Source organism: Cucumis sativus, chromosome 3 (genome assembly GCF_000004075.3).
Source record: "Cucumis sativus cultivar 9930 chromosome 3, Cucumber_9930_V3, whole genome shotgun sequence".
Taxonomy (NCBI): Eukaryota; Viridiplantae; Streptophyta; class Magnoliopsida; order Cucurbitales; family Cucurbitaceae; genus Cucumis; species Cucumis sativus.
In genome coordinates this window covers 23,207,198-23,231,813 of record NC_026657.2, presented here as the reverse complement: position 1 = coordinate 23,231,813, position 24,616 = coordinate 23,207,198, and the positions used below count along the sequence as shown (strand labels likewise).

The 24,616-nt window shown below is 32.5% G+C and overlaps 2 protein-coding genes across 10 annotated transcripts; one reads left to right on the top strand and one right to left on the bottom strand.

The window, feature by feature from the left end:
* Window positions 1–8,089: 8,089 nt before the first annotated feature.
* LOC101218873 (protein LAZY 1) lies at window positions 8,090–15,874 on the bottom strand. Of its 8 annotated transcripts, none has more exons than XM_031882200.1 (7): window positions 15,620–15,874; window positions 12,278–14,979; window positions 11,485–11,531; window positions 11,341–11,407; window positions 9,963–10,699; window positions 9,125–9,404; window positions 8,090–8,393 (listed from the first exon to the last, which is right to left on the bottom strand). In XM_031882200.1, the coding sequence occupies exons 2-7, from the start codon at window positions 12,330–12,332 to the stop codon at window positions 8,374–8,376; spliced, it is 1,206 nt and encodes a 401-aa protein (XP_031738060.1). In that variant the 5' UTR covers window positions 12,333–14,979; window positions 15,620–15,874; the 3' UTR covers window positions 8,090–8,373. The 8 variants fall into 8 exon arrangements, with proteins under 8 accessions (XP_031738060.1, XP_031738065.1, XP_031738062.1 ...); XM_031882205.1 differs by having other exon boundaries at window positions 14,767–14,979; XM_031882202.1 differs by having other exon boundaries at window positions 11,485–11,523; window positions 14,767–14,979.
* Window positions 15,875–16,090: 216 nt separating this feature from the next.
* On the top strand, window positions 16,091–22,662 carry LOC101218633 (probable metal-nicotianamine transporter YSL6). Of its 2 annotated transcripts, XM_004147961.3 has the most exons (7): window positions 16,091–16,662; window positions 18,364–18,536; window positions 19,146–19,243; window positions 19,417–19,554; window positions 20,190–20,379; window positions 20,854–20,986; window positions 21,488–22,619. In XM_004147961.3, the coding sequence occupies exons 1-7, from the start codon at window positions 16,296–16,298 to the stop codon at window positions 22,417–22,419; spliced, it is 2,031 nt and encodes a 676-aa protein (XP_004148009.1). In that variant the 5' UTR covers window positions 16,091–16,295; the 3' UTR covers window positions 22,420–22,619. The 2 variants fall into 2 exon arrangements, with proteins under 2 accessions (XP_004148009.1, XP_031738059.1); XM_031882199.1 differs by lacking the exon at window positions 16,091–16,662 and having other exon boundaries at window positions 18,397–18,536; window positions 19,120–19,243; window positions 21,488–22,662.
* Window positions 22,663–24,616: the final 1,954 nt, after the last annotated feature.

Genomic DNA, 24,616 nt, shown 5'->3' with positions numbered 1-24,616 from the left:
TGAGTTCGAAAGTTTTTATAACGAAAATGTCATGACAAAATCTTTTCATATCATCAAGGATTCCGAATAGCACAAGGCTCCTACTAATAAAGAAATAAAGAGCATCCAAGTTCAAAATAATTATTCCAACAAAATGTTTTCTTCAATTGCTAGCCAAGTCTTCAAGTTGGAAGAAAATTTCAACCCTCCTACTCTTCAAGAAACTCCTAATCTTTTCCAACCCTTAGAAAAAGGTTAAAATGAAAACTAAAAAACAAAAGCTTCTTGAAGAAATCATTAATCGTCTAGATAACCTAAGAGGCAAAAGTTCAATTAACATTCTTAATGAAGAAGATGCAACTCAATTCTGGGAAGATTTTGAAAATCTTTCGATCAACGAAGAAGAGAAACAAAGCAACAAAATAAATTTTGGAAGGTTTGTTAATAGAAGAGACCAAATTAATTTCCATCATCGACCTTCATTTCTTGGAGAAGGTATAGAGCAGAGACAAAGATATGATTATCAATACAAAATTCAGTGGAGAGTCTATATATGTTTCAAATATTGATAAAACTCTAGGATATCAAATTTATGACATATTGAATAATATGTGAACTTCTTCCATAGCCTATAAATCCAACGGTCATACAAATGCAGAAGTTGTTGCGGTCTTAATTAATGAATTTAGTGGCCAAAGTCTCAAAATATGGTGGGATCATGCCCTTATCAATGAACAAAGAGAAGCAACAAAAAAACACAAGACAAGAATAAAAAGAATTTAAAGCTGAAGATGGAACTTCAACAACACAAAAAATAAAAGAAGAGCAAGAAGTCGCCGTAGAAGTTCTTCTTTACACAGTCAATAGACACTTTGACCTAGGAAGTGAGTTTTTACTCTATGGAAAACTTTAGATGGTACAAAGATATGTTTTTTTATTAAGAATTTACATTTTAATTAGGGATTGCAATGTTAGACATTGAAAATAAATGTTCATTGACGTACTTCCAAGCTTCATTGCAGAACAGGTCTACAACTCTCTCAATAAAATGCACCATGAGCAAATACCTTGGGAAAGCCATACTTATGCTCATTAAACCTCTAAAATCATAAGTAAGGCTTTTCCATGGCATTTGCTCAGGTGCATTTTGTTGAGGGAGTTGTAGACTCGTTATTCCATGAAGTTTGGAAGTCCATCGATAAACATTTCTTTCTAGTGTCTGGCATTACAATCCTTAAAATGTAAATTCTTAATAAAAACATATCTTTGTATCATCTAAAGTTTTCCATAGAGTGTCTTCTTGCTCCTTTACTATTTCTTGAGTAGTTCCATCTTCAGCTTTAATCACCCTTTTGATTCTTGTCATGTGTTTTTCTTTTGCTTCTCTTTGTTCATTTGTTAGGGCATGATCCCAACCTTTATTAACAATCCCCCATCTTTTATTAAACAATGACTCAACTTTTATTAAGCAATCTCTCATATTTTATTAAATTATAATATCTTAATTTTTATTAAGTGATCTTCCAATTTTTATCAAACAATCTCCCAACATTTATTAAATGATCACCAAATTATATTAAATGATCTCCAACTTTTATTAAATGATCTTGAGTCTCCTAATTTGTATTTAGCAATCTTCCATTTTCTATTAAATGATTTACCAACTTTTTAAAAACTATTTCCAAGTTTTATTAAATGATCTCTCATCTCCTACTATCATGAATGCAATCTAATTGGAAGAGAAATAGTTGGTAAAAACTTACCTCCTCTTGGTTTTCTAGATCTTGCTCTAAAGAAAAGTTTATAGGAAAGGAAAAAGTAACTTAATGATTTGTAATAACCCTACGAATTTGGAGAGAAGGATAAAAATGATATTTTACATGTCTCATGAACAAGTTTACAGAAATTGGTCAATCATAAAAAAGATTTTGGTTATTGGGTTAGTTTGTGAAATCTTCAAGGGGAAATCTTGAGTGAGCCAGTTAAAGAAAACAGCAAAATTATTAGTAGCGACTGTGGCTGTAATTTATTGAAGTGGAAAGTGTAAATAAACTAATTGAAAATAGAAATTACTAAAGTGGGTTTGAATACTTGTTTTTGTGTATTTGGAATAACATATTTGGTTACTTGATATATGATAGCTGTCATTTTGAGTTGGTTTGTGGATTCTTTAGAATAGTTTAATAGTTCTTTCAATCACATTTTGTAAACAAAACTTATAAAAGTTGTTGTGAACTGTCTTAACCTAATAAACCATGTTGAAAGAATGAGGTTGGTTGGTAGGATGTGATGCTGTGTTGGTTTCAAAAAATATTATGCTTCCAGAGTTTTATTAATTCAACAATGTATATATATGGATGTGGAGATGTTTAAATATTTTTCTTTGTTTTTGTTCTGAGGAGATCTGTGGAGGTACTCTACTGGTGCATAGAAGGTTGAGAAAATTGCAGACATTTGAAGATGTTTAGGGTTTCTTTTTTCTTTTTTTCTTATCATGTTTTTACATTGATTAATTCTTAATTTGATTGAGTTATTTCATAGCATGTGGACACTAGCTGTTTGTCGACAGTTCCTTTTAATTATTCTAAACTTATTTGAGTGCATTTACTTTTAGTTCTAAATTATTTTATGTTGTTTCCCACCACACTAAATTGTTGTGTAGTAGGTATATATGGGTACTCGTTGCCTTTTCCAATAAATCATTTCACTTATTTTACTCTTTACTTTTGTACTCTATGTAGTGGTTAAGGTACTCAGTAATGCATTGCCTTTTCCAAAAGATGCTGCCCATTCCCCTATAGGGTGACAACACCATTACGAGCAAGGATTAAAATGTCATCAAATTTTGGCAAAACCAAGGCACCCTTTTACAATTTGGAGGGAAAAACGTTTTTACAATAAATCTCTATATCCCAAATACCAACTTCTTATTGTCCATATCTTGAGTATTTTAAAAAATAATGTGTTTGTTCACACGAGATTTTCGGATAAATTTGATTCGTGGATTCAAACTTGAGTTGATGTTGTATTTTTGTTGATTTGATGCGATGTGGTTCAATCTCTAGAATTTGATCCTTTGATTCTCTTTCGACTGGATGCTTGCGCTTGATTTGAAAAAAGCGGAGCACGTGGTGTTCTCAAGTTGGTTGAATGCCTACAAAAAAGCGGAGCACGTGGTGTTCTCAAGTTGGTTGAATGCCTACGCTTGATTTCGGAGCACGTGGTGTTCTCAAGTTGGTTGAATGCCTACGCTTGATTTGAGAAAGTGAGACACGTGATGTTCTTGAAGTTGGAGTGAGTTTCAAGTTTCAATCTTCAAAGGAAGTTGGAGTTTTGAAAGAAACCTTGTTAGGGAGTGGGAGAATTCTCTTTGGACCTTCTGAAGTCAAAAATTTCCAAGTACCCCTTACAAATGATGAGAATTTCTCTATTTATAGAGTCCCTGGTGAACTTTATGGGCTTGAGCCTAGTTAGTTTATGGACCAGACTCATGGGCTCAACAACATGAATTTAAGTTATATATTTAGTCTTTGGGCTCAATTAAACTTATTTTTTTGACTTAATTGAACTAGTCCAAGTAAATAATATTTAATTGAACCAAAATAATTAACTTAATCCAACGGTTAAGATGAAAACATGTGACATTATTAGAATTGATCAATTTATGTTTTCAATTCTTTACTTTGGGGCACATGTCAATTTTAATTTGTCCCAAATTTAATTATTTTCACTTTTCATCATTAATTTAATAAATGATGTGACAATTTGTGATCGGTCTCAAAATTTCTTATGCAACAGTGTTTTTTGAAAATAATGACAAAAATATGATTGATTGAGAAAAAATAATAAGTATAGGGTAGTTTGAAAAACTAATGTCAAATTGATGGATACACGACTTCCATTAGTACACGTCATTATTGAAGTCGTGCACGAGGTACATGACTTCCTTAAAAAAAATATAGAAACTTAATATCAAATCGTATTATGATTAATATGGTTCAAAAAACTATTCTATTTTTTAGAAAACTTAGACATTTAATTAAGAGAAATTACGTTAAACGACAAAAACATTTAGAAAAACACAGCTCATGATATCTATTTTTTGCATATTGCGAAAATAATAAAATTAGTGATATCAGGTGGTAACCATTGGACTATCAAATGGTAATTATAGAGTTGTCGACTTTTAAATTTAGTACTTTTACAACTTAGAAAATGTAGTGACATGGGTCCTATTATCATATATATATATATATTTTGTTATTTTTGCAAGAGTCTCAATCTCTTATTTGGATTATTATAGTTTAATTTATTAAACCTTAATTGTTTAATTAATCCCTTAGCTTAGTTAATCAAATTATGGTTTAATTTGTAAAAAAACTTAATTAATCAAATATATAATTTAGAAAAACTTAATATTCAAACTTGTATTATGATTATTATGTTTTAATTTCTTAGTAAAATACTACTCCATTTTTTAAAAAACAATCAAACTCTTGTTATGATTATTATGGTTTAAATTATTAAAAATTTAATTAATCAATCCCTTATTTTTGTCCCAATCCAACTAAAATTATTGTGATTATTATAACTTTAATTTCTATGTTTAAATACATTAGAAATTTCTCCACACATTTTTACCGTTTAAACTTTGAAACATAGTGAATTAGATGAGCTTTTTTTTATAATAAAAAAAGGTTAGGTAAGTTTTTTGTTTAAGCTTTTAAGGATTATTTGTTCAAATAATTAGTTTGTAATACAAGCATGGTTTGTGCAAATAAAAAATGCATTTCCAATAAAATTATACATTATTTAAAATTAAAGTTTATTATAATTAAAAATTTGATTACAAACTAACGTTTTCTCCATCTCCTCTCTACAATATCATTGTCATTCTCGTCATAGACTTAAATGTATCAACAACTTGGTACAAAATTTGTCCAATACTATTAAGAAAATGAAAATAAACGTATAATCAAAATTACTTGAACATCAACAAGTACTTCTTCAAGTTTGAAACAGGTTCTCAAGTAACTCATTCAAACTTGACGTCATATATCTTGTTGATTGATGGATGATTGTTACTTCGTCCCTATTAACAAATGAATACAGGAAAATGTTGTTTTTATATTACAATATAATTAAATATAAAAACTAACAATATTACTTTAATTAAATTGGATAGGCAATTTAATTGAGGACGAAAGGTTATAAATGAGTGTGATAGTAGCAACCCTCAGTTTACCTCCAATACACTTGCAACTCAAACTAAAAGAGAAAAGGTAGATATTGCACTATTATGTATACTAACAATTTATTATAACATTATCAAGAAAAAAGGAAAAATGAAGATAAAATAATTGTAGCATACTACTATAACTCAATTACTTGCTCTTCACTCGTTTCTGACAATAGTTTGAACCATGTAATAAAAACTGAATATAAATATAAATATGAATTTTATATTTTCTTTGGTGGTCGTTGTCCATCAAGAAAAACAATTTGAAAAATAAATTGCTTATTTCTACGACGGTTTATGGCTATATATGAAGAAAGGTTTTTGTCAATGATCGTTGCCCATCAAGGAAAAGTTCTTGGAAGGTAGGTCCATCAACAAAATTCATTCATGGATGATTGTTTTTTCATGATTTCTTGATGGATAATGCTTTGTCAAATAACATGATATTTTGTATATGTATTGCCATCAATGAATGCTTTTCTTGACGGTTTTTGACCGTCAACGAAATCACAACCTAAAATCTCTTGTTTTGACCGTTAGAACCGTCAAGATAACCATTGCATTTTTCTTGATGATCTTTTGTCATGGCTATCAAGAAATCAAAATTTGCGTGCATTAAAAAAAGAAGAATGGCGAAGGTGAATGATGATACAACAGAAATGGATCAATTTGAAACTATTTAGGTAGATGAAGTGTTTTTTTTTTTTTTTTTAATTTCACATGAAAATAGGGCAAATCACTTCTTTTCTCTCTATGAAATGTTCTACCTTTATTTTTATTTTTCTATTATTATTGCTTAAAAATATTATTCCATTATTATTACTTTTTATATTTTATATTACGCGCTTAAGTGTTTAATTTTAAAGTAAGTTATTTTGAAAAAAATTAAAGCATTTGGAAGTCACTCAAAATAGATTTTTAAGCAATTTTGAGAAGAATTTAAACAAAAATGAGTTTTTTGAAAAACATTTTTTTCTTAAGTCAATCCAAATGGACCCTTAATGAGGTTACATAATCGTGATTAAACCCAATTTCATAATAATTGAAGGACTATTGTTTAGGCATAGTGAAGATAGATTTATTTTATAGTCTATCATTACAACAACTTTTGTAATTCAGTCAAACTTTGGTTTAAATAATGCAACAAATCTTATTGTTTGAATTTTCCCACATTTTTCAATTTCTAAATTAGCTCATTGAAATTTCAAAATTAGAATACTGTGGAGTTTTGTAGTTCAAGTAACTAACCTTTCTTTATTTTATTTTATGGGGGAAATTATTTAATTATTTAAAGTGCTTTCATTTTTACAATCGAAAGATTTATAATACTGTATAAATGAATTTAATGTTAAAATCAAGTTTATTTTTTAAAAAAATGTATTAAGTGCTCAATGTTTAGTCACGTAATGAATAAACCAAATGGCTTGTGACATTCAAGACAAAATTGAGGAATAAACAAATATAACTTTTTTTGGGTTTTTAAATGGTCACTTCTTTTTGGGTATATGGTTAAATGTCTATTCCCTAAATAATAACAAATTATGAAATTGTTATCTCCACCCATAAAGTTTGGAGTTAGGATTAGGGTTTAATTACAATGATTTTGTATCACTATTGAAATACTTTACAATAAAATATAAAAAAAGTGATTTTTTTTTTATTTTCTCAAAATAAAATTATCATCGAACAACTCCTACCCCTCTGAAAAAAGTTTGGAACAAGTTATACATATTTGAGTGTGAAACCAATCCCCTCTTCCTCTCTTATTCGACAATATCTCACTAACTTATTCAACCAAATTAAGGCATCATTTATCGAACTAAAACATAAGAAAATCAAATTTGAAAAATAATATGTTTAGGGAGAAAGAAGAAGAAACTAAAACATTGCATACATCTTCGGGTAATTCAAGATATCCAATTTCCTCGTAAACACACACCTTTCAAATGATACATGGAAAGTGTACGATCACCTTTCAAAATGTAGCTATCTAGTTCGAACTTCTTATTACCGAACGAGAACTTACTTAATCACTCAACTAGTATTTGTAAATTTTTGAAAAATAATTTAAAAATTAATAAGTATATAAACATATTACAATTACCCTATATTGTGTAAATGTAAATAATTGGTAGTACCATAAAAGCATAGCCAGCTTTCCTATTTTGCTAAAATACTTATTAATTCTAAGTTAAAACCTAAAATCCAACGTTACACTCCAAATCTAGTATATAACACGTCGTTAGTTTAGTGATGAAACTAAAGTGTTCAATTTTCTCAACTAGTGAATCAAATGTCATATATTTTTCAATAAAATCGTCCATTCTTTCCACTTCTAGGTAATTATAATTAGTTTCATGATTTACAAATATATCATCAAACACATTCTAAACAATGGCTCCAAATATGACACATAAAAACAAGAAATGTAAATAAATAAATAAAAAGATCTTATTATTTATTAATTCATTTACTTATGTTATGAACCCATTTTTGTTAGATCACCTAATATTCATCAGAATGATTAATGACTCACCCCTACAAAACACATGCAATGTCAACTTTCTACTTATATCAAAGCACACTACCATGCTTTGTAAAGTATGTGTCACGGAAGACCATGTCTTACCCCTAATAATGACCATGTCAATTTGATTACGATTTTTCTTACACTTTGTTGTGCTTTCACCATGAGTTATAGTGTAGAAAAATGAGGATTGTCACGTTAGGTCTACAATAGATATCACCATATCTCTAAAAATACGAGAATATGCATTGAAGTTCCTAGAGTTCAGAATATTCAAAAGGGTTTTGTTTAGAAAAGAACTCACTCAATCAATTCATGTCTATAATCTATGAAGACTGTACATGTAAAGGAAACAAAACACTGGACATTTCACTGATGAAAATAATAGTGACAGGAATTCAAAGGACTCTAGTAGACAGCCCAAACCATTCATAAAAGCTTATAACAAAGATCAAACCAAATTGGAGTTTCACTATCACACTTGAACACAAAACAACATGTACATTATTGATTTCGTCAAAGCTTAAAACTCACAAAAGATTATTCTACATGATATAATATATGATACCATTCTGATCCTTGTACTTAGTAGAGGGACTTCGGTATTTGTAGGCAACATCTTCTTCCCCTAAAGCTCCAACACCAAGTCTACAATGGAAACAACAAAACTATATCAGATGAGTTTTATAATAAGAGAAAATAAAATCACGACTATCATTCATTCAAAGTGCGTTTTCATTCCATAGTTGAGAAATGAGAACTAAAGAGAGACGAAAACCGAAGTCCTGATGGATTCCCCAAAATAATGCAACCTTTCCATAGCTTTGGATTTGCCTTTAGTTTGTAAATAAAAAATTTCATATATGTTTAACACATGACGTTTATCATATAAGTTTACCTTTTAATATTGAAATACAGAAGAATTTCTTCTTTATCCTAACAGTTGCAAATGGTAGAGATAAGAGAGAAGAATGTTGCCATCTTGAGTAGTAATAGTTAGTCTGATTAATTGATAATTAAGATCTCCTTTGGTAACCATTTTGTTTTAAATTAAGCTTATTTTTTTCATAATTCATTAGAATCATTTACATCTTTAGTTGATTTCTTAACTAAATTCCAAAATTTAAAAACAAGTTCTAAAAAACATTTTTTTTAGTTTTCAAAATTTAGGTTGGTTTTCGTAAAAACTGTAAAAAAAAACATATAACAAAGCAAGAAATTCAAATACGGAAGGAATAGTATAGACTTAATTTTCAAAAACTAAAATAAAAAAATGAAATGGTTACCAAATGGGATCTTAAAAGTATCAAAGGGTTAAAGTTTAATAGTTAAACATTGGAGATAATTCCTCAAACTAGTGAATATGAAATGTTGCTTACACTCTGCATCTGTCTTGATCCAGTGGCCTCTGTTTGCACTTGAAACATTGGTATCAATCCCATAAAGGGGCAAGCCCAAGTTGGTCTTCCAATAACACATTTCCTCTTTTGAGATAAATTCCTGACAATAAGTTATTCCATCTTCCACTCTGTTCATCACACTATCATTATTGAAGTTATCGAAAGACACATTCTCAAAGATGTATTTTTGGGACTTTTGGCATTCATCCATAGCAGTAGAGGTTTCAGGGTGTATTTTTCTATTGAGCTTACGTAGCACCTGAATATCAAAATAAAACGCTCAAAAAGCTTAACAAAGAAAGAAGCTGATTCTTAGTTGAGTTAGTGTGTGCCAGAGGTACCATGTGATATGAACGAGTTCTAGAGTGCTGCTTGAAGTGCCACCCATTTCCCAATCAAAGTTATCATGTTTGGAGATTACATGAAAATACTTCTGGAAAAAGTCAAAAGCAAGCACCTTATGGTGTTTTGTGAGAAATTCTCGAGTAAGTACTCTTTTGTTATTAACTTCAAAAGTACTAGAAAACACTTCAAAAGTACTTTTTTGAGTTTAAATGAAACGTCAAAGTGAATTGTTATTAACTTTGTTACTATGCATTCTTTTACTAAGGTGCTTGAAAGCATTTATTATAAAAGCAATCTTGGGATAAGTGTGACGCAGGAATTGCATATATGTGTTTGTATCACAATCTTTCCCCTCATTATGTCATGGAAGATACATGAGCATTGTTTGCCTGATGAAATCATAGAGGACATTCCAGAATATTGATTTTAATAAATAATAATATTAAGAATAATAAAAAGCTATTGGACTAACCTTTTGGAGTTTCTTCTTGGTTGAATGTGAATCACCTGAGTCATATGTGCTAGAACCATGTGAAGAGGTACAAAGTTTCTTAAGCATCTTTTTCACAAAGGTTAGGGCAGATTTATTTGAATGCTTCACTAACGCTTTCTTTTTCTCAATGTTCAGTTTGAAACTCTCATTTTCTGCTATAGTATCTTGGAACAGCTCTGGAGATGAGGGTGTTTCCTTCCTCATGTCTATCATCTTGTCTGGAAGTTCAATTGTAGATCCAAATAGATATCCCTGAAGTGGACATGTAGTCTTCCCATCGTTTTCATCTTTGGTTTCTTCCATATGCTTGCCTGCAAGTGTGATAATACTAGCATGACTTGTTCTCCCAGGTGATTGATCACAACGGTCTTCCTTAGTTTCAGCTTCAAGAAACTTTTCTAATTCATAATTTATCAGTTTTAAGTCATCCTCTGTCACCTCATCTGGCAACTCAATCATGTTTTCAAAAGCCAAGGAGAATGTTGGTGTTGCGGGTTCAGAACCCAGAGTTCCAATAGTGAGGAACCCATGGAAGATATCAGATGAATTAGACAGGTCTCCACATTTTTCCAGTACATTGTTGGCTTCAACTCCAAGAGATGATTGTTCATAATTCCGACTATCTGACTGCACAGTTGTGAAACCGAAACCTGGCTTCAAATAGATGTCTTCATCATCAACAGGTTTTTGTAATGTCAGGCACATGCATGGGTTCGCTGGAACCAGAAAAAAAATATAATCATTTCAGGAGTCAACCATGATTTCTTATAAAAAATAGTAACAAATTCCCCTTTTGTTTCATTAGTGAGAGAGTGCAACTTGAATGTCTTTTTCCTATTTCCTTTCTAATTCTGGCAAAACACAGTGGACCAATCTAATAGTGATGTTACTCAGAAGTTTCGACAGTTGAGAAAGAGGCTTGAGTGTGAGAGGTTCCTACAGGTTCCCTAGGTGGCCCCAACTACTGAAGAGAGAATAAAACTGTATTGTTTCCTTGGAATATCATGTTCAGCCAGACTAGACTTCAGGCTTCAACTAGACTGATTACAACGGTATGAAATGTTGAGAAATTGAGAGGTGTTATAGTTGTGAGTCTGTGACAGTGTGAGGGTGACCTTAGATATTGTACATTTCTAACTTTGTTCTTGTACCCACAATTGTTTCCAAATTTAAGAAGTTTTGAACCAGTATACAACTCTTGGTGTATGACGATATCAAACTACGCCAACCGAATAAATCCCGACAGCAGAACTTGAATGTATATCTTAATCGCCATGACTATGATCTGCTGTTTTTTTATTGTTGAGATAAGTACTATAATTATAAATAAAAGTGTGAGGGAAAGAGATTAAAGTACCAATTGTGAAATCCTTGACCGACTCAATTCCACTTTGCCAAAATTTGTTGTGCATCCATCCTAATAGCTGCAGCAAGAAAGGGCAACATTAATGGACGTGATAATAAAGGGTACATATTTTAAGTGTATGGACTCTTCACTTACCTTCATTTTTTGAGCTCTCTTCAAGGGCTTGATACTCAGCTGTTTAGCTTGTCATAGGAGGCATAAATAGAGGACATTTGTTAGGTTAAGATATTTGAGGAAACTATAACATAACAATTAAATATCCCAGAAGGAAGTAAAATGTAGATTAATTTTCCTTTTAACTGTTAATGATTTGGAATTCAGTGGATTCCTAGAATGATCTTAGAGAACTGATCAAATAAAACATATAGAAAGTTACAAAACTTTTGGTTGGCAATTCTTTTCAACATCAAATCATGTGGACAAATAGGAGAGTTGTTTGAAAGCTCCAAGTTGAAGGTTATAGAGTAGAGTGATGAATTTGCATACGTGCCAAGATTAGGTTGCACAGATACACTATTGAATTGAATGTATAATTATGCTTCATGGACATACTAAAAGAGAGAATAGGTACACATCTTTTCTCAAACAAATTTTAACTATAATGGTTGACAGAATCTAAAGATTGCAAAAGTACTTTATATGGAAAGCCTACTATGTTATTCTAGATAGATTGAGAGAGAAGTTATGCTTGTTTGATATTGTTGGCTGCAGAGATGATTAACACAAATGGTCATGATTATGAATATTTAAGGGTCCCAAATAGGTATTTTCTTAGACTTTTTAGTTCTTTGTTCCCCACTAAAAAGATGATTGTTAGGTTCACCAGTTCCACTATGTTATTAACAAAATGCTGATACTAATTCATTGTAATCTAACATCTGCTATAGTATCCTTCAAACATTGCATGATTGAGTAAGTGGCCATCTACCTGAGATTCCTTCATCTACAAATATAGAAATGTCGGGAACTTGAACCTCCAACATCAAAAGAAATAAATGGAAATTACTGCTAAATAAAACTCAATCTGGCAAAATGTCAGAATTTACGCTTGAGGTTTTACTATATCACAGCTAAGATGTATTAGCTGAGCTACACGTTCCCTTACAACTCTGTTGATATCATTATCTTAACAAGAAAATTTTACTGACTAGAGCTTTAAACTCAGCTTGCTATCTTTTTGCCTGTCAGGCTTATCAGATCCACAGCGTAACCTAATCATATATATCAGGATGTTCAATAAAAGCCACAACTTTAAATAATGACATGATAATGAATTATTCATTCCTTTCACATTACCAATGAGGCCAACATATTCATGTAAGAGTTCACTTAAAAGTTTGTTAAGATAATGACATAAATCGGCTTTGATTGTCTACTTCTATTATCATAAAGCAACACCAGATTAGAGTTCCAAGATTTAGCATTTGTACTTAAGCTCTCCTATCAATTACATAATAGCAGTTTAATAATTGAAGGTTATTTTTCTCCATCATGATCTTAAGCTCAAATCATGATGGGACAATCTTCTGTCTACCTTACTTATACTCAGGCCGACATAAGCTAAATTAGTCAAATTGAAGTACAATCCTTCCATTAGGTGAGAAGTTTACTCAAATCACCTCCAAATGGCTTCATAGCTGGAAGTGTTTAACTGGATTTCTCAGATTGTATTATATTTAATGCTAAATTCCTGCTATGTTTCTTATGTTCTTGTTCATGGGTGCGAAAAAAAGACGTGAGAAGTGCTTTCTGGTGAAATAAACACTCTATCAAAATGTTAGTTAGAGCTAATACCAGTAGGCTTCATTCTGATAAAAGGTAGTTAAGTTAGTATCAACTAGCTTTCTCAAAAGGCAGTCATTTTCTTTTTCCTGACTCTTAAATTCCATTTGCTTTATTCGATATATTTTTTTTCCAAAAGTCATTGAATGAAAAGTAGAAAGTGAATTCTCAGCAGGTTTCCAAATATGACAAGCTACAATAGCTTCTTCTTCATCCTAGAAGTTACTATTTAAGACATGTGAACATGTTCTTTCCAACTATCATTGGTAACTATGATTTATAGGGGGTTGACAAGCTCGCCAATCTGCCATCAAAATCTACCAATGAGCTTTAAGCGGGTAAGTTAGCATCCTTATTTTCAGATAAGCAACAAGATACTATGAAACAAAATAAGTTGCCTCATTTAGAGAGTAGCAGAAAGGGCATCCACTCTAAAACAAATGCAAAACTGTGTAAAATTTGAGTCATTTGGTGGGGTATGGCTGTAGCTGGATCCATGCATGATCAGGCGTGGACATGTGAATTCCACGTGGAATTCTAGAAATTGGAAAATTTCTCATTTCCCATTTCCCAATGGCAGATGAACACATAATTTATTAACATACTGTACCTTTGAATTCAGGATTTTGGCTGTGTTCCATAGGTCCAAAATTGTATGTTAACACGGTGTTTGATACATTTGGTTTTTGAAAATTGAATTTCTTTTCTTACAACATGTTTCATCCATCTTAACTAAACATTTGTATTCTAAGACAAATTTCAAAAACAAATAAATAAAAAATATGACACAAAATTCTGTATACTGGACACGTCCAGAAAAGGACACTGCCTGAAATGGAGTGTTCAAGAAGCCAAAACTTAAAAACAAACAGTTATCGAAAGGGGTTTAAGTTATCAAAGTCCCATTTTATACAGAATAAATAGAGAGAGTTACAGCTCCTATAAGAAATCCAATTTGGTGTAAGTTAAGAGATAGTTTTCAAGTAGCACAGCCAGGTTCATGATTTGAAGAGTACTAAGATAAATGTGAATGCATTGCAAGTTAGAGCTGATGTCGACCACACTGTCATAGTTAGCTCATCAAGTAGGGGTTGGCGACTATAAGTTTCTCAATGCCCAATAGTGTAGAGTCATGTGAAAATTATTTTTCTTAGATTTGATCATGTATTTATTTAACTCCTAATTCAAGTTCGACATTCAATTTCAAATGGTTAACCAAGAAGCCAAGTATAGCGAGAAAAATGAAATTTCCTGATTCTACACTAAACCTCCAGCCCAGCTTAACGATTACCACCATTTGAAACAACTATCATCGCTTATTGCCTATCCTTCCGTTTGAGTGTTTCTTTCTCCCTAAATGCTTGCTTGGGTTTGTACTTCAAGAAACCAAAGGTGTAGGTTTACTGACAATTAACTACCTTATCTTGTCCTTCTTGCCTCCTTGCAATTTTATTGTTTATCCCTTTACTATTCACAATGAACCATAATAGCATCTAGATTCTTTGTATAAACATCTACTTGTCTGAAGATTGTTATGATATACAACATGCTATATTTCATTACAGGTAACATTCAGCATCTTACATGCAGGACACATTTGTTCTGGGAAAACAAAAAGGAAAAGAAAATAATTACTTGACATACTGTGGGAAAGATGATTAGAAGCAACATGAAGGCGCTTGAAGGTTGAACTGGGCCAGAGATTTCAGATCCCAAATCCTATCTCTACTTGAATGTTGCAATGGAAGCTAATGGACCATATGCATCAACAGTGAATTCAATCTCAATCTCATCCATTATCCATACCTTTGGGGTTTGTAGTTATATGTTGGAGTAGATTACAAAAAGCTGAGCAAAAGAAAAACAATGGGTAGTGGGTTTACTTCCACTTGAGTTTATTACATTGAAGGAATTCAGCTAGAAAGACAGAGGACTAAACTGTTTATGAAGAAATACCAAATAAAGAAAGGCCAATATCATGAAAATTATGAACTCTATAAAGCCAGACAATTATATACTTTCCCATAACTTAAAGCAGGAAAAGGGGCAAAAGAGCATACTTCTCTTTGATCATTTTCATACTTCATTACTCAATACTTCCATTAAATGTTTGTCTAAATTGACTCCTCACCTCCTGTTTTTTCCTTCTATATCCTTTAACTTCAAGCAACTATGGAAGCAAACAATCCTTTTTCTTGACACCACAATCCATTCTACTTCTACATTCATTACTTCAACTTTACCCTAAAGTTTGTAAAATATCAAAACTCTTGTACCTTCAGATTATAGTTTGGGGATCCTATTCCTATGTAGAAACATACAGTACTGAGTACACTGGTAAATAGCAATAGTTCTTCTTACAAACAGTTCTTATTCAAATTCTGTATAAACTAACGTTTGAACTATTGACAATGGCCCTTCGTTATGAAATCTCCAGAAAATTTTGTATATCAAAGTTGTTCAATGTCGAAGAAGGGAGTGAACTCACATTGAAGGAAGACAAAATCGGAAACGAACCCTTCATCGCTCATGACGATCAGAGAGGATTCTTGGTAACTTTCCCGGAAAATCAGAGCGAAACAGGAAGAATACGATGGAAAATAGTAGAAAATCGTCGTTATTTCTCTTTAAAAACTAATAAAGATATAAGATTGGAGTAATTTAAAGGACAAACGGATCAATTATGATATAAACAATGAAAATTCAGATTAGTTGTTCTAATGAAAGAAGTTAATTTGACGAAAAGAAATTGATTAATATAGAAAGGAAAGGCAAACCCACTTACAATATTTCTATAAACAGGGTAAAGTTTTAATTTTTAGAGCTACCCATGTGAAAAAAAAAAAAAAAAAATTAACTTTTTGTTGGGTTTTGATTGTTTAGAAGATTAATTAAGTGATGAATCTTTTCGTAATTACAACGTGGAGGAAACAAATTAAAGATCTGTTCAACATCTACCTGAAGAAAAAGAAAAAGAAAAAAGAAAAACCAATTCCACAGTTGTCACAGCACACACTCCAACGAATCAAATCCTTTTCTAATCAACATCGTGGATCACACATCCCAATAAACGCATCGAAAGGAGGATTCGTTCTGGATTAAAAGGGAATTCTATTGCGATTGAATCCCGTGGAAAAAGGAAGAATTTGAGACGAATCATCTCAATGGGGACCGAGAAAACTCGCGTAGAGATATCAGAACCGTTGTTGGTGGAGCCTGAGAATCATGGAGGGTCCGTTGAATCTGATGATTTGGAAGAAATCCCAGATTGGAAAGATCAAATCACGATCAGAGGATTGGCTGTGAGTGCTTTGTTAGGGACTTTGTTCTGTATCATTACCCACAAGCTGAATCTAACAGTGGGAATCATCCCGTCCTTGAACGTCGCTGCTGGATTATTGGGTTTCTTCTTCGTCAAATCATGGACTGGGGTTTTGTCCAAGATTGGTTTCTCAGTTGTACCATTTACCAAGCAAGAGAACACCGTAATCCAGACATGCGTTGTGGCTTGTTACGGCCTGGCCTTCAGTGGTAATCTCTCTCTCTCTCTCTCTCTTTTTTCTTCTTTGTCGCTGACCATTTATTTTACATAAGCTGTCTTCTTGTGCTTTCGGGATTACTCTATAGGGATTCTCTGTTACTTTGTAAAATTTGTACGTCTTTCTTCAATTTCTGAAGCCATGTAGCGTTTTGGTATTAGTGTTCTTGGAGTCTTCTACTTTTATCTAGCAAATTCAGATACATCCCCTTTCATTGCCCTAGAAACTAGAAAGTGAAATTGGGAGAGAAAAGTCTATGACTTGATTTTTCTACTGCCAGATTGTTCAATAGGGGGATGCACTTCAATGCATTGGGCTTGGTTTGACTTACATCGACCATTTTTATATTTATTTTTAAAAAGGAAACAGAACTTTTAGTTGAAAAAAATGAAAGGAGATTAATGCTAAAAAAAAGTAACATTCAAAAGAAGAAAGAAATGAGAAACTGAGAAAAACAAAAGAAGACAATACGAGTGAGATACAAAGAGGAAGAAGTCATCAAAAAAAGCAAACGCTTAAAACTTAACAAACCAACATCAGAAAAGAAACCAAAGCTAGAGACCACATAAACTTTAAGGTCAAAGCCCACTAAAGACGGATGAGGAGATGAGGAAAAAAGTCCTTTAATGACTAGAGATTCAGAAATGTGAGGATCAAACCATAATGAAAATCAACTTTTAAACTGTCTATTACCAGCTTGCGACTACTAGGAAAAAAACACAACTTCTTAAGGGCAAAATAGTACGGTTTAGTTGCACGAATGTGAATTCACAATAATGATTCCATTTCTAGACTAAACAACGAAGCTAGACTTCCAACAAGGTGGAATTGATTTCATTTGCAAACCACATTTATCAATCAAAGCAGAGAATTTGGGAATTATAGATGACATTTCTGCTTGAATATTTACACTATTCTAAAACAGGTATCAAAACCATGTGTGAAGTAAACCTCTAAATTTTCTTCAACTAAATCACCTTATGCTAGAGAGTCCATAATATCCTCACAGCTTACTCCATAAGCTGAATCTCCATGAGCAGCTTTTTAATATCAATCTCAATACTCTGGACAAGACTGTTACAAGTTTTCTAAGCATTCATGTGCAGGATTCAAGTTAAGCTAATATCTTGGTGTCCCTGTGTGCTTGATTTTTGATTTACACGAACTTAACTATTTAATCCTCGAAGTTGTTATTGGATTTTAGAAGTTATATATTATAACTTTGCTTTCTCTTAACTGGCTTTGTGGAATGCTGCCTGGAACTGCATCATTGCATCTACAAACCTATTAGTACAAAAAAAGAAAAAAACCTGGCTGTTAGTCTGTGGCTTGTATCTCTATTAGTTGATTTCTCCTCTACTTTTTTTTCCCTGTTTGAGCTGTATACTTTTTCTTCCCCTAGTAACTTTTCTTGGGGTTTGTTGATGATTAACAGAATCTCACATTGTATCATTGCCAATTTTAGAATTTTTTTCTTGCTTGGAATTCATGGTGTTGTCTTTGTCCATTTTATGTTGTCAGCATCTACAGGTTGACTTGGTAAAGAAACAAATGCATTCATCCTCGTTTAGAAACATAATTTGAACTGAGTTTCCCTCCAACTTACTTGTATTATGAGCAGGAAACTTTGACCCTCGTGGGTTCCCTATGTTTTCCTGTTTAATCCAATTGATTAATTTTTATATCATTTCAGGAGGATTTGGTTCTTATATAATTGCCATGGATGAGAGAACATATAAGTTAATTGGCACAGATTATCCTGGTAACCGGGCAGAAGATGTGATAAACCCAGGACTGGCGTGGATGATTGGATTTTTGTTTGTTGTCAGTTTCCTTGGGCTATTCAGTCTTGTGCCTCTGCGTAAGGTGACTGTTATAGGCTTTTGTTGATATTCAACACATCATTATACTGTTGAATGCGTTCAACTTAAACCTTCTGATTTTCTCTCTTCTTTTTTTGATTTTTTACTTCTGTTTTCTGGCTGGTTGAGAAATAAATGAAAACTCATATCCTTACTTGCCATTCTACAATTCATTTGGTCAAAAGATACCACTAAAGCTTGTTATTGCCTGAACCAATTACCCACTACCAGAGGAATCTATCTTTTTTCTACAGTTAGTTCATTTCATGCATGATCTGCTTCTCTGAAAATCGTCAATTAGTGCACTTTGAGGAGTGACCTAGAGATGAAAACATATTTCCATGGAACTCTATATTACATTTTGCATTAGATTGGCTGCTCAAATAAGTGAAGTAAAATATTCAACGCCTAGGGCCTGCAGAAAAAATGAAAGAGGGGAAGAATAAGCTCAAATCCCATGTTGTGAAATTTTACGAGTTTCCTGAAAGATCTTGTGAAATTTTTCGAAGTGCATAAATTGAATTAGTCATTCGCAGACATTGACAAAAAGAAAAAATGTTGTGCTTTCTCTTCCCTTTTTTTTTTAGAAAAAACTCTTGTTGGATGAGTCCAGGTGATGGTCTTGGATTACAAGCTTACATATCCCAGCGGAACAGCCACGGCCATGCTGATAAATAGTTTCCATACTAACACAGGAGCTGAGCTTGCAGGGTAAACACATTGTTGAATCTAAAGATAAATGGGAATGGGATCTTTTGTTGTGCCCAAGGCCCATTGTAATCTTCCAATAATATTTTAGTTGCTGTAAATATTAAGTGGATGGTCCCCTTTGCAGCTCACACCTCCATTCTTTTTTTTTTTGTTTTTTTTTTTTTTTTTTGCAGAAAGCAGGTACATTGTCTTGGAAAATATCTCGGGATAAGTTTCATTTGGAGCTGTTTCAAGTGGTTCTTCAGTGGTGTGGGAGATTCTTGTGGATTTGATAATTTTCCCACTCTTGGCTTGGAATTATATAAGAATACGTAAGTCTTGAATTCTCTTGAACCTTTTTCTTCTTTCCAAAAAGAAGGAAGGAAGAATAGAAAATTAAATATGTTAAACTAGACATGTTCATAAACAGAATCATTGCATTATTTACTCATGTCTCCTTTTTCTTTTTCTTCTCTTATTGGTCTAAGAAGGAAGAAGATGCTACAAATTGAATCTAAGTTTTTCAAACTCAGAGTCCTAATTATTTCTATTACAACGGAAGCAAATTGAAAAATGTTTCTCACCTTCTCACTTTTAGAAATTCAATTAAATTATATAGGATGTCTGGGTAGTGATGGTCGATTGATGAGATCAAATCACACCTAAAACTGCAGTACTATACCAAGAATACATGGACAACCCATTAATAATTTCGTATTGACCTTTTTGCTAGCTTTGATGAGAAAAAAATACTGTGGAATTGGTTTTCCTCAGAATTTATGTTCCTCTCCCCAATCCCCATCATCTCTTGAATCTATAGGTTTCATCAAAAGTAGATATTTTATCCATTTGGCTTGTCTTAATTTTCTACAAATTATTGTTATAAATATTGCCTCCACTAAATGTTATATTACTCTACCCAGACTATTATGTAAATTTATGCAATTAATTACTTATTTTCTTGCAGTTTTTATTTCGACTTTAGTCCAACTTATGTGGGTTGCGGCCTCATTTGTCCTCACATTGTAAATTGCTCTGTTCTTCTTGGAGCAATTATATCATGGGGGTTTCTTTGGCCATTTGTTACACGGCATGCTGGGGACTGGTATCCAGCTGACCTTGGGAGCAATGACTTTAAAGGACTTTATGGATATAAGGTACTTGAAGTTTTGACTGTCTAGATTACGTGTCGTTCTTTGAGACATTGGTTGACAATGATTCTTTTAGGTTTATGTGTTATCCAATGAATATGTTTGTGTTCGCCTCCCATTGTCTTGCAACATTCTAGACTATATGTTATGGCTCCAGTCAATTTTAATTTTAGAGTGTGAAAATGAAAACTGTTCACATGTTTCAACTGTGTTCTTTGTTGTGAGATCTTTAAGGAGATAAATAATAATGTTTATAGGTGTGGAGAGAGGCCCTAGTGACATTTGGTTCCTTATTAGATTTCGTGTTTCTCTATGGACGTCAATTTATTTTTGCATAGTTGGAACCTTGAATGGGCCCTTTTTGTGGGCTTGGTTTTTTCGTATATGCTTGTATTCTTTCATTTTTTTTCTCAATGACCTCTTGCATCCCGATGATTTTGTTGTCTGCCTCAAACTGCTTTGGTTATTGTTTCTCTGCAGGTCTTCATAGCTATTTCCCTCATCCTTGGTGACGGTCTTTATAATTTGATCAAAATTATATACCTTACTGTGAAAGAAATTTGCAACAAAAGCACCACAAATAATAACCTCCCCGTCATAAAAGAAGCCACAGGTTGGTATTTTACCTTGGAGTTGTTCGAGTTGATTATATGTTACTTCCTCCTAGATTTCTTTCACTTGCTTTTGTTGCATAAGCCTTCCATTTTGAATGGTTGTCATAAATAATTATGACAATCAACAACATTGAAAAGTTTTAATGGAATATTGTTAGTTTCTTAGCGCAAAGTCTGGTTATGTAGGCAATGAGTCCAGTGACATCATATCCAGATTCCTAGTTAGTTAATAAACTGATTTGCTGAGATGCTCATTTCATCAGTGTTTTATGGCTTATCAATTGATTGATCAAATGCGTAGTCTTATTACGACATATATGAAGACTGAATAAGACTTGCATATTTGAGGAAAAATGGTGTTGTGGGCATTCTGTTTTTGGATTTTATTGTGTCTGTTTGACATAAAATGCTTAGGTTCTCCCAAAAACTTTTACTATCAATAGTTTGTTAGCTCAAATGGATTTAATGGTCATGAACTGTCCTGATGTCTAAATTGGCAGATAGCGAGGGGTATAAATTGCTTGCCGAGGAAAGAAGGAAGGATAAGGTATTTCTTAAAGATAGAATACCGACATGGTTTGCAGCATCTGGATATGTTGGCCTAGCAGCGATATCGACAGCAACAATGCCAATGATCTTCCCACCCTTGAAGTGGTATTTGGTTCTTGGCGCTTATGTTGTTGCACCTGCCCTTGCTTTCTGCAACTCCTACGGCACTGGTCTTACTGACTGGAATCTATCATCAACTTATGGGAAGCTTGGTCTTTTTCTATTTGCTTCTTTAGTTGGAGGCAATGGCGGAGTTATTGCTGGATTAGCAGCTTGCGGTGTTATGATGTCAATTGTTTCAACAGCTGCTGATCTTATGCAAGACTTCAAGACGGGTTATCTTACTCTTTCTTCAGCCAAGTCTATGTTTGTAAGTCAGCTAGTAGGGACAGCCATGGGCTGTGTGATTGCTCCCCTTACATTTTGGTTATTTTGGAGCGCTTTCGATATCGGGTTACCTGATAGTCCATACAAAGCCCCTTATGCTGTAATATTTAGAGAAATGGCCATTCTAGGTGTTGAGGGTTTTTCAGAGCTCCCCAAACATTGTTTGGCCATGTGTTGTGGGTTTTTTGTGGCAGCTTTCTTAGTTAACCTTTTGAGGGACGTGGTTCCAAAGAAAATCGCACAATTCATTCCAATTCCAATGGCCATGGCTGTTCCATTTTACATTGGAGCTTACTTTGCTATCGATATGTTTGTTGGGACTGTCATCCTCTTTATATGGGAGCGAATTAATCGGAAGGATGCAGAGGATTATGCTGGTGCAGTTGCGTCGGGTTTGATATGTGGTGACGGAATATGGACAATTCCTTCAGCAGTGCTATCAATTTTCAGGATCAATCCTCCCATTTGCATGTCATTCAACCCTACAGTTGCCTGAGCTACATCATTGAACGCTAGCTCACATTGTACACAATTTAATGAAACAAAGCTACTGATTTATATTTTACTTTGTATATACAGATCCTTGTCATTTAAATTCTAAGATAGTCTTTATTTTCTCAACGTCCTTGATGTTCCAAGGAAAGACTTCACATCATTTCATTTTTTAAGGCAAAATACCAATTATTTAAGGTCCTATTTGTCTGCGTTCTATGATATATATATATGACCATGTTTCATAGCATATTTTTACATTGATCTTTATGCAATTATGGACAAACCGAACCATACACCGAGCACGTCGAAATACATGGGATGGTGATGTTTGTTTGATTGAAGTTGATGAAACCAAATTGACTGAACACTTCTGGAGTTTTTTTTTTTTCTTTTTTTTCTATTATTTTTCCAAATTTGAGTTGGACTCATATTTTCAAAATGTTTGATTCAACTTGACTAACATAGGTGGAGATTGAAATTGAAAAGCAAGATATTTTGGTTTGATGTTGTAATAAGAATAAAACCCAAAGCCAAAATAAACATAATAAGATTCTATTTGTGAAAGGGATGGAAAATCTATCCCCTTTGCTGACTTTAGGATATTTCAAATACTCAACTAACTTTAGACACCAAGCAAAGCATAGCACATGGCACTTATAGTGACCTATTCTATTTGCATTCACTATCAATTTTCAAAATTGGAATCTCTCTCCCTCTCCTCTTTTTACTTTTGTTATTATTATTTTTGGTTGGTTCAATTAGGTTTGAACCACCACCCATTTTGAGTCCTAAATATCTAAAATCATTGTCACCAAGTAGCCCCTCTCATGATATGCCATTCCTATTCTTTTTCAATGAAGTGGATGACATATATAGCTCTAGGTTATTTCTATACAGTATGCCTCCCAAAAGTTATTTATTTGTTATTTGGTTATTTAATTGTGGCTTTGTTTTTATTCGGTTTCTAAGGGTTACAATTTTTTATTATACTACACTTTAGGATTTGTTTAAATCTAAACAAAATTGATAGTATGAACACAAAGATGGAATCATACTTAGTTTTTTTCTTTAATGAAAAGCGAAACATAACTGATCATTGTTTCCATTCTTCTTTCTTTATTATTTATTTAAAAAAAGAAAGAAAAGAAGAAGAAAGAAACATAATCATGTTTGATACTTTTGTTTTGTTTCTTGTTCTATAAAATTTTAATTTTAGAATGTAAGATAGAGTTTTTTATCATCCACATGACCTCTCATACAGTATCGACTGGAAAAGAGTTTAATCATCAATTTTGGGATTGGTGTAGTTCATCTACACCGGAGGACACCCATAATATCCAAACCACAAACTTTTAATTTCATTTCATTTCATTTTCGTTGATATACTTTCAAAACAAATCTTAAATATGGTTATTCGAAATTAGTTCTTTATTGAACCTCATTTTCTGGGAAAAAGAAAAGACTGTGCTTATATGATTCCATAAATTTTAGTAATAGTTTTTCTTAACAGAAAATTTAATAATAAACTTAATAATTGAGAGTACCGGGAAGTTTTAATAGTTGTGAGAAAGGGTTTGTATGAACAATTTTTCTTTTATGGTTTTTCTCCCTTATTATATGAGTGGTTTTTATTACTTATGCCTCATGATCTAATTCTTTAGTATGAAAGTTTACTTTAAAAAAAAATATTGAAAATACAAAGACGTAAACAATATAATAACTAAGAAGACAGTAATGAAGAAATTAATTTGCTTGATTATTCCATGATACACTATTGGTATGTAATCACATTACGTGAGAATATATATGGTAGGAATTACAATACAATCAAATATACAATGAAGGCACGATTGAAGATCTTAAATGAAGAAGGAGATTATGGAGCAAATCTGTTTGATTGAGAATAATATTGGAATGTCCTCTTAATATATATTCTCCCTCAAACGGAAGACAATAGAGAAGATAAAAGTTTGTCCTTAAGATTTAAAAATGTTGGCGAAGACAAGGCTTTGTAAGAAGATTTGCTAGTTGATCTTTACAAGAAATGAAGTGAACTCAGATATCTTTGCGATCGACAAAATGAAAATGAATTTCAATATGTTTTATGTGAGTATGGAAAACATGATTCTTAGCTAGTGATATTGCAAAAACATTATCATGTCATAAGGTTGAAGAAGTATGAAAAGGAACATCAGAAA